At 31.4% G+C, this 11,290-nt stretch overlaps 1 protein-coding gene and 1 long non-coding RNA gene across 2 annotated transcripts; both read right to left on the minus strand.

The window, feature by feature from the left end:
* Positions 1–5,642: 5,642 nt before the first annotated feature.
* On the minus strand, positions 5,643–7,578 carry LOC112751726 (uncharacterized). Its single transcript, XR_003176476.2, has 3 exons — positions 7,442–7,578; positions 6,583–6,655; positions 5,643–6,137 (listed from the first exon to the last, which is right to left on the minus strand). It is a non-coding gene; the product is annotated as an uncharacterized lncRNA (long non-coding RNA).
* Positions 7,579–9,176: 1,598 nt separating this feature from the next.
* Positions 9,177–10,046, minus strand: LOC112749414 (putative F-box/kelch-repeat protein At5g24040). The gene has a single exon (XM_025797665.2). The coding sequence runs from the start codon at positions 10,044–10,046 to the stop codon at positions 9,177–9,179; it is 870 nt and encodes a 289-aa protein (XP_025653450.1).
* Between the last annotated feature and the right edge of the window lie 1,244 nt (positions 10,047–11,290).

The raw sequence follows: 11,290 nt of genomic DNA on the forward strand, positions 1-11,290 counted from the left end.
ACGATAATAACGATACGTACTAGAAAAAGACAATGCCGATAACGATGATGATGATGATGATGATGATGATGATGATAATGATGGAGGAGAAGGATAAAAATGAGAGAAGAGATGAAATTCCAATAGGAGGAAAAAAAGGAAGAGAAAGAGGTGTTGTTGATGATGACGGTAACGAAATTGAAAAGTAATAAAAAAAAATAAAAAAAAAAAGAAGAAGACGTAGCATCTAGAGTGAAGAAGAAAAAAAAGAAGAACAAGAAGAAGCGCAGGAAAAAAACAAAAAAAAACGTGGAACTCAAATCACTTGAATAAACTTGGATGTAAAATTGTTTTGGATGTGAAGAGTTATTCTTTCTTTTTAATGTCCTATAAAAAATATGACAAGATGATGTAAATTCGTTCACTGGCTATGAATTAAAACTGCAATCTTAAGTATCTTTTTGCTATAAATATAATCGCTGATTTGCATGAAGATTGGGATTATGAAGTAGATAACAGTATGTCCTGATACAATTGGCTAATATTATCTTTTTTTCATATAATAATTGTATTACAAAAAATCATAATAGTTTCCTATATCATTACAATATTAATTACTAGGCCTGTTGGGTCATGGGTGTAACACAGTAGTTAATTTCTTTTTGTTGGTTTTGTTTAATCATTGTTATAAAATAACTAAATAAATAAATAAAGAAGAAGTAACAAACATAAAGTAAAATATAAAGAGAAGGAAATTAAAGAAGTATTGCAACATAAAGAGAGAAAGGATTATTTATTGTTTTTGTGTGTATCTTCCTTTTGCCTCAGTACATGTATTTATAGGCACACAAGAGGTAGCATATTCAACTCTCATTAAATTCTCATTAAACTCATCTCTTTTGAGAATGTGAGCCACCCATATTAAATGATGGTCATCCACCTCATTTGATCTTATCACAACACTCCCCTTGGATGACCATTTAGGATTATTGTCTCGTTAAAACCTTACTAAAGAAAACCCAATGGGAAAAACTTTAGTGAAGGAAAAAGAGTACAATATCCTTTGTGATGGGGACTGCCTCATTAAAAACCTTGTCAAGAAAAACCCAATGGGAAAAAACCTGACCAAGGAAAAAAGAGTACAGTCTCCCCCTCTTGTCGACATCATTTAATGTCTCGAAATCGGCGCATCCCAATTTCATGTACCAATCTTTCAAAGGAGGATTTTGGGAGTGACTTTGTAAATAAATCTGCCAGATTGTCACATGAGCAGATTTGTTGGACATCAATTGTCCCTTGATTTTGAAAATCATGAGCGAAGAAGAATTTGGGAGAAATATTCTTTGTTCTATCACCTTTGATATATCCGCCTTTAAGTTGAGCAATACATGCTGTATTATCTTCAAACAGGACAGTTGGAGCTATCTTCTAATTAATCAGTCCACATGATGACATGATATATTGGATCAAACTTCTTAGCCAAAAACACTCGCGACTTGCTTCATGTATCGCTAGTATTTCAGCATGATTAGAGGAGGTTGCTGCTATCGTCTGTTTCGTGGACCTCCATGATATAGCTGTACCACCATATGTGAATAGGTATCCTGTTTGAGATCTCCCTTTATGTGGATCAGACAAGTATCCAGCATCTGCATAGCCAATTAGTTGTGACTTGGATCCATAAGGATAGAACAATCCCATATCAACCGTTCCATGAAGATATCGAAAGATTTGTTTGATTCCACTCCAATGTCTTCTGGTTGGAGAGGAACTATACCTTGCTAGTAAGTTCACAGCAAATGATATATCGGGTCGTGTATTATTAGCAAGATACATTAGCGCTCAAATGGCACTAAGATATGGTACTTCAGGACCAAGGATATCTTCATTCTCTTCTTTAGGACGGAATTGATCATTCTCCACATCCAAAGATCTTACGATCATTGGGGTACTTAATGGATGTGACTTATCCATATAAAATCTTTTCAAGATCTTCTCTGTGTATGTCACTTGATGAATAAAGATCCCATTTTTTGCATACTCGATCTGCAGGCCGAGACAAAATTTAGTCCTTCCAAGATCTTTCATCTCAAACTCTTCTTTCAGAGTTTTTATAATTGTTGGAATCTCTTCAGGAGTCCCAATGATATTTAAATCATCAACATACATAGCAATTATAATGAATCCAGATGCGAATTTCTTTATGAAAACACATGGACAAATATCATCATTTTTGAATCTATTTTTGGCCAAATACTCAGTAAGACGATTATACCACATTCGTCCAGATTGCTTTAGACCATATAAAGATCTTTGCAATTTAACTGAGTATAACCCTTGCGAATATTCATTGGATGGTTTAGATATCTTTAGTCCTTCAGGGACTTTCATATAAATATCCCGATCTAATGAGCCGTATAAATAGGCTGTTACCACATCCATTAAATGCATATGCAGTTTATGATATGCACATAAACTGACCAAATAACGCAATGTTATCGCATCCACTACAGGGGAATACGTTTCTTCATAATCTATACCGGGCCTTTGTGAAAAACCTTGTGCCACAAGTCGGGCTTTATAGCGCACAACTTCATTTTTCTCATTTCGTTTTCTCACAAATACCTACCGGTATCCAACAGGTTTTACATCTTCTGGTGTACGGACTACAGGTCCGAAGACTTCATATTTTGCAAGTGAGTCTAATTCAGCCTTCATGGCTTCTTCCCATTTTGGCCAATCATTCCTTTGTCGACATTCTTCGACTGATCTTGGCTCAAGATCCTTACTTTCATGCATGATATTCAATGCCACATTATATGCAAATATTTCATTGACAATTGTCTTATTTCGGTCCCATTTCTTTCCTGTAAAGACATAATTTATCGAGATCTCGTCATTTTCACAATTTTCAGGTACCTGAACGTCTTCTGGCGTTTATCAAAATTTTGGACAACTGCAGGTGTCTTTACTATGTCTTTTTCAATAGGAATAATATTTACCTCTTTTCTCTTTCGAGGATTTTTATCTTTGGAACCGACAGGCCTGCCACGCTTCTGGCGTGTATTTGCTTCAGTGGCTATTTGTCCTACTGGGACATCAATTCGAATTGGGGCATTTTTCGCCCTGCCACGCTTCTGGCGTGAATTTGCTTCAGTGGCTACTTGTCCTACTAGGACATCAATTCGAATTGGGGCATTTTCCTCTGGTATATAAGATTTGGTTATCCTCTTTGTATCGAAAAATGCATCAGACAATTCATTTGCTATTCTTTGCAAATGTATAATCTTTTGAACTTCTAGTTCACATTGCCCTGATCGAGGATCTAAATGCATCAACGATGATGCATTCCAATTAAGTTCCTTTTCAGGAAGGTAATTCTCTCCCCCTAATGTTGGAAATTTTGATTCATCAAAATGACAATCCGCAAACCGGGCTTTAAATACATCTCCAGTTTGTATCTCAAGATACCTCACTATAGAGGGAGAATCATATCCAACATATATCTCCAATTTTCTTTGGGGTCCCATTTTGGTACGATTAGGTGGTGCAATGGGAACATATATCGCACACCCAAATATTCTTAAATGGGAGACATTTGGCTGCTGGCCAAAAGCTAATTGCATAGGAGAGAACCGATGGTAACTCGTTGGCCTCAAACGAATAAGTGTTGCGGCATGTAAAATAGCATGCCCCCAAACCGAAGTTGGGAGATTTGTTCTCATAAGTAAGGGTCTAGCAATCAATTGGAGGCGTTTAATAAGTGATTCTGCTAACCCATTTTGTGTGTGAACATAAGCTACTGGATGTTCAACACTTATTCCATTAGCCATACAATAAGCATCAAATGCTTGGGAAGTAAATTCACCAGCATTATCAAGACGAATTGCTTTGATTGGATTTTCTGGAAATTGTGCTTTTAATCTAATAATTTGAGCCAGTAATCTTGCAAACGCCAGGTTGCGAGAAGACAATAAGCACACATATGACCATCTCGAAGATGCGTCTATCAGGACCATAAAATATCTAAAAGATCTACATGGTGGATGAATAGGTCCACATATATCACCTTGAATCATTTCTAGGAATTCAGGGGACTCAAATCCAATCTTTACTGGTGATGGCTTTAAAATTAACTTCCCTTGAGAACATGCAGCACAACAAAATTCACTAGATTTAATAATCTTCTGGTTCTTTAGTGAATGTCCATGAGAGTTTTCAATAATTCTCCTCATCATGGTTGTTTCCGGATGACCCAATCTATCATGCCAAATTATGAATTCATTTGGACTAGTAAACTTCTGGTTTACAATGACATGTGATTCAATTGCACTAATCTTGGTATAATACAATCCAGATGAAAGTGAGGGTAATTTTTCTAATATAACTTTCTTATTTGAATCATGAGTTGTGATACATAAATACTCATGATTTTCCTCATTCATCGTTTCAATATGATATCCATTTCGGCGAATATCTTTGAAACTCAACAAGTTCCTCAGAGACTTGGTAGATAATACATAATAGTGCATTATTTATTATAAATCTTGTTCCTCCAAGAAACAAAATTATAGCTCTTCCGGAACCTTCTATCACATTGCCTGAGCCAATAATAGTATTAACATACTCTTCTTTTGGCACAAGATGGGTAAAATATATATCACTTTTAAGAATAGTGTACGAACTTGCACTATCCGCAAGGCAAATATCTTCAGAATATGTCCTTGCTATTTTTCTTCAAAAACAAATAATAATAATAATAAAATGAGCAAAAGTACATACATAGTAAAAATTATTCACATGAATCCTTAACAAACACATATTAAATTATTCCATCATTGATCAAATAGCCAATATCTCCTTCAGAATCCTTAAAGAAATTAGATACATCATAATGAGTGGTGGAATTTTCATTATTTGAAACAAAATTTGTTTCTTTTTCTTTGTCATCCTTTTTCAAGGATGCTTAATAAAGATCAACAATGTGCCTTGGGTACGACAGGTACGTGACCAATGGCCCTTTCCACCACAACAGAAGCATTTATCCTCAATTGATTTACTTTGCCCATTGTTTCTTTCTTTATCCCACTTCTGGTAAGATCCTTTCTTATGAACATAATTTCTTTTCCTTCCATAATTTTTTTTTGTTATCAAAATCTTGCTATTTACCTCTTCTGGGGTTATAATTTGCCGCATTTACTTCAAAAAATGGGGCGGCGCCAGCTGGGCGCGCTTCATGATTTCTTAAGAGAAACTCATTGTTGCATTCAGCAACAAGAAAGCAAGAAATTAGCTCAGAATATTTTTTATATTAAAAACATTTTTTTAAATAAAAAATATTTAAAAAATATAAATTATAACTTCTAGAAAAAGATATATTTTTTATTTTTTGATATTTTTAATTTTACTACTAATATTTTATCAAACACATTAAAAATAAATATATATATATATATTAAAAAAAATATATTTTTCTAATAGTTTAATAGCACTCAAATAAATTCTTAATATCTGGGTTGATGGGATTTATAATGGTACAAACCACACTTATATTAGATGCCACGCCATCTTTAGAGTCCAAATTATACTACAATTAATTTTAGGATTCTTATTCGATATTCCATAAATAACTCCTCATATCATCTAATTTAACATACACCGAATGAATTTTGAAGGGACTTTTATTTAGAAATAAGACATGAGAGTTTTTAAAACCGTGTAAATGTTGAATCTCTCACTCTAACACCCCTCAAGAAAGTTTGTAATTAATATAGTTTCATTCAGGAGTATCTTTAACTTTTGATGTTTCATAGCCTGAAGTGTTTTAGTGGAGAGGAGACATCGTAATCTAGCTTTGTGGTATACACCAGTTTAACCAAGTTCGGCATTTTCATTTCTTTATAAATTGGAGGATTCTCTTCTGTCACCAACTCTTTTATTGGTCCATACATTCTTGAAGATTCATCCTTAACGTGTTGTCTCCGAGAGCATGAAACCAAAACTCGTGGACCTACTTTCTGAGCCACAACTCTGTGTTTGGCGCTCATAAACTTAAAACTTTCTAGGAGTTATTATAAGTCTCACTCTGTAATTCTTAGATCAAGGTTACCAATATAGAATCTACTTTCACACTTATCATCAATGGAACCATTTGCATCCTGCAATCAGCAATACATAAAATAAGTGCAGAATACAATCACTTAAAAATAAAATAAAAAAATTATCCGAAAAATTTTAGTTTCTATCGTATTAGTTAAGTAAACTCTAAGAACTCCAAAACTTGAATTTAGTCCAAAAGTGTATTTATGAGATGAGATGTGCTCTTTTCCTGTGGCATTTAAAATCGGAGGTACGGTCGTTCCTCTGTGTAATACAATTTTTGGTTTAAAAGAATTTCTTCTTATATACATCTGATAGAATTTCCATTTTGACATACAAAACATATCAACATAATGCTTCCTAGATAAGGATAATCATATCAAAAAGCAAAGAACAATATGGAACATGTAAACCAGCATTACAAAACCCTCCAGGTAAACAAAATTAAATAGAATAACAAGGAAACATACATGAGATAGTTAAGATTTCAGGGTTAAACCATACCATGATTGCAAAAGTGTGCAAGTGAAACAACTTCTGATCAACTAAAACTCCAAAGCATCAAATGTCCTTCACTCTGCAAATAAACAATACAATATAAATGTAACACTTCATTCAACAGGTCTTAACAAAAACTTGAAGGTTGACATTTAACAAATTCTTTGATAGAATCAACTTGAATGCGGTTCATTCAAAGTTAGTATATTGCCTGCAAAAGAGTCATCATTCTACAGTGCAAATTTGCAATAACAATTCTTAGAGAACAGAATCCTACGTATGATTGATTTTACTGTAATTAAGAAGCCAAAGATCAACAAACTCTTTTTCTTCTGTAAGAATTGATTTCTTACCCTTTTGAATGGAACACTCATTTTAACTGAAAAGAAGAAGAAGAAAAAGAAAGTAGGGCCAATACTTTTATTAAAAGGTGTGTCATCCCATTAAATGTAATCTCACACAATTGAAAATATTAATGATGAATAATTGATGGCTACAAATCACAAAACCTGGCCCTTAGCACTCCTCAGGTCAAATTTTCAATTTTTCAAAATGGGTTCCTTCTCTCGGGGGAGAAAAAAAAATCGAAGAACAAAACAATTTTTTTTATTTTTTGGGAAAAAAATTGAAGTCAAATTAAAACCCTGAAAAACACTCGAACTTAGAATATAAATTAGAGTTAACCAGAGCTTCCAAATGGTTATACAAATTAAATTCGAGAGCTTTTTTTTTTGCTGCCCACAATTAACAGAACAGAAAATATTGCGAAAGTACCTACCTAATCAATGAATTGATTGCTTTTCTGATGGTTAAGAAACGAAAGTAAGAGCAAAAAAACTTGGAAAATAGATGAATAGACAGTTACCGTGAAGAAAAATGATGCCTTCGACTGCAACTAATTAGGTATTCTGTTACTGAATGACGAAGAAGAAGAAGAAGGTGATGATGAACTCCACAAGGTAGAGTTGCGTCACAGTGGGCTTGACTTAATGGACCTGGCCCAATGTAAAAATTCCTCATTTTTTTCTATTTGGCAAGGAAATTTGTTGTTAACCGGAACAAAATTTGGAGTTTAATTTTAATTTTAATCCATTTACAACTTAAAACTTTGGGTAAAATAATTTTTTTTATAAGTTCATTTTTAATGTTTTTTTTAAATAATCTTAGCATTTAATTTTATTTAATTTTATCTTAAGTATTTTTTTTTTTTAAATTTATGTCAAAGCTATTCTTGTATGTTTTTACTTTTATCTTTAACGTTTTAGATAGAATTAACGATTACAGATAATTTTAATACAAATAAAAAATATTAAAAATAAAATTAAATAAACTTAAACATTAAGCATCTTTTTAAAGAAAATAAAAAATACTTTATCCTATAACTTTTTATACAGTTAGAATTATATCTATGTTTTATATATATAATAGATCCAAAAATAATTATTTTTATCAATGTAATAATATGTAATTAAACACGTATATAAAACTTATTTACATCATCAGCTGTATCAAAATTTAATTCCAAAAAATATATATATTTTTTCCGATTTTACTCGTTTTAAATGTAAGGAACTGGTAAAAAAAATAAATCTTTATATATTAATAACAAAAAATGTAAATAGATTAAAAATATGTAATACTAATAGTTAGGCACAATATTGTCATTTAGTTTATGTAATTCACCTGCTAACCTATGAAATATGGACACTTCGCTAAGTTATCGTGTTCGTGTGTCGGATACATTTTAGACACGACACTCATCGATGCTCGTCCGACACATATGTCTGCTGTATCCAACCGTGTCTTAATAAAAAATAAAAAATTCTTTTTCGGACATGCCTGAACACACCTAAATACTATCACGTGTCCACGTGTCTAGTCTTATTATTAACATATATTCTTAAAATAAATTTAGATATAGTATATATTATTATTTATTAAAACAAAAATATTTTAAATACTTGATATTATTAAAATAAGACATTAAAAATAATTAAAAATTTTAATTTATATTTTAATATCAATAAAATATCAAAATATCATTACAATTTATCTAAAAAATAATTTATATTTTATATATATGCGTGTCCCCATGTCATGTAAGATTTTAAAATTTACGTGTCGGCGTGTCCCGTGTCGTGTTGTGTTCCACGTCCATATCAATGCATCATAGCTACTAACAAATTAAGGGTTTTTTTTGTTAATTACATATACGTTATTTTGTTCTTAAACATTAGTCCTTGAATTATCCAAAGTAAAAGTTTATTATAACAATCACAACCTAAAATAGCCATATAATTTAATTTTTAAACTAACATTGACCAATTTCTATATGCATAAAATTGTTAGTGGATCTTAACTTTTTTTTTAATGACTATTACCCTTGTAAAATTTTTTTATTACGAGGATGAATCAAAATATGTAAAAATTTTTTTATAGAACCCTGTTTTACTGTAGCAAATCATTGAACAATAATAACATTTATCCATCACATCACATATTTTAACACGTAAAAGTATAAGAACACAAAGTTATTATAAGTTTATAACCACTTAATCAATTAAATAAAACTAGCGAAAAACATTAATTCACAAGAATAACTACATCAGAGAAGAGAGACAGTAAAAACACCAAACAGGAGGACAGAAAAATTTGACATCCCGTAATATTCTTCGGAAACTTGTATCCTTCAAGTCGAAGATGCCCATATCACGTGTAGAAGCAAAGTCTGATGATTTAAGCTCTATTAAGTTATCCGTGTAGTAAATTTGATTTCCTTTGCCTAGAAAATTGGTAGGTAACATCTGAACACTGGAATTGAATCCGATGAAGACTACATAATTTCCTAAACTATGTAATCTTGACCATTTTTTGGAACCTTTTCTCAATTCATAGATCTCAAATTTCATGGTCTCAAGTTCCTTATGTTCCTTCTCTGTTCCCCTCAAAGAAGCATAATGTCTTACCAACATCAATAGGTTTCCATTGGCACATCCAATTACATATTTCAGCTTATAAGGGCTTGTGGTATACCCAATTGGAGGTGGGGCATGGATTCCTCCCACAACAGTCCCTGATTCTGTGTTGGTGTCAAATTTGTGTAGCTGGCCATCATAGTCTACTGCATATATTTTCTCTTTAAAAAATATGGCATCTTCGAAACTTGTGTCTGTTGTCAAGCCTGACCATGACCATCTCTTATTGTTAGGTTTGTAAAAGGCTAATCTATTGAGCTGTCCATATATAGCCACCGCCATAAAATCTTTGTTATCATTGTTAGGAGCTGAATTTATGACAACCTTCCAAATTTGGACCCTGTGCATACGATCGCGTTCTAGGCGAGAGATTTTGTCCTTAAAATCCCACATAATATATTCATCGTATTCACGACTATACTCAATTATATTGGGAAAAGTTGACAGTGGAGGAAGATCAAAATGCATCTTTGAAAATGGATTTAGCATTTGCATCTTACCTTGGGATATTGTTAGGGTGATCAGCCATCAGGTAAATGCATGAGACTGTAGATCTCCTCCTCCTCTTCATCAAAACTAGCCTTCAAAGTTTCTTCAGGTAGCATCAACCACGGAATTTCGTTGCTTTCAAGTTTGAGGTTCCATTCTTTGCAAACCAATCCAAGTGGGATGTGATCCTTGAATGAATGGAACCGCTTCTTGATTTCCTTCAACATATCTGGATGGATGTCTGCCCATCGACCAGTCTCGCCCATGTTTCAGACCTCAGAAGAGACGCCAAACACTTGGGTTTCCTTTTGCTAGTTACTGAACAAACCTCGGATTTTTAACTAGTATTATTATATATTAGAAAATAATCGACAGAATGTTAGATTTAATTTTTAAAATATGATTTAAGAATTTGTTTGAGTGAGTATTTAAGAAAATATTTTTTTTAAGTTATCTTTTTTATGGAATTTTATAGAAAAATAAAAATAATTTTATATTTGGATAACTCATATAAAAATATCATTTTATTTGTGAATGAATTATATTTAGTGTTTGTTTGGACCCATTATTTTGATAAAAAAAAAATTTTTTCAATGAAAAAATATCTTTTTTATTTTTTAGCGTGTTTGGCAAATTTTTAGAAGTAAAAGTAAAAATAGTAGAAAAAAAAGATCTTTTTTGAGAAGTTGTAATTTACATCTTTCTTTAAAAGATCTTTTTTCCTTAAAAAAAGATGTTTTTATGTAATAAATAAACAAAAAAGTACTTTTATATTGTTATACCCAAATATAATTGATAGATAAAAAGATCTTTTTGTATAAGATATCCAAACATAAAATTACTTTTACTTTTTCATAAGATCTTTTAAAAAAAAGATAATTCAAAAAAGATCTTTTTTTAGAAGCTCACCTAAACAAGTCCTTAGTGCTTGTTTGTGCGTCATTATCTTGATAAAAAAATATATTTTTCATTAAAAAAATATATTTTTTATTTTTTAGCGTGTTGGCAAATTTCTAGTATTAAAAGTAAAAGCACTATAAAAATTAAAAAAAAACATCTTTTTTTGAGAAAACTGTAATTTACATCTTTTTTTTAAAAGATCTTCTTTTCTAAAAAAATATTTTTTATATAATAAATAAACAAAAAAATATTTTTATATTATTATACCCAAATATAATTGATAGATAAAAAGATTTTTTTTGCATGAAATACCCAAACATAAAATTACTTTTACTTTTTTATAAGATCTC

This window comes from Arachis hypogaea, chromosome 15, assembly GCF_003086295.3.
Source record: "Arachis hypogaea cultivar Tifrunner chromosome 15, arahy.Tifrunner.gnm2.J5K5, whole genome shotgun sequence".
NCBI classification, from domain to species: domain Eukaryota; kingdom Viridiplantae; phylum Streptophyta; class Magnoliopsida; order Fabales; family Fabaceae; genus Arachis; species Arachis hypogaea.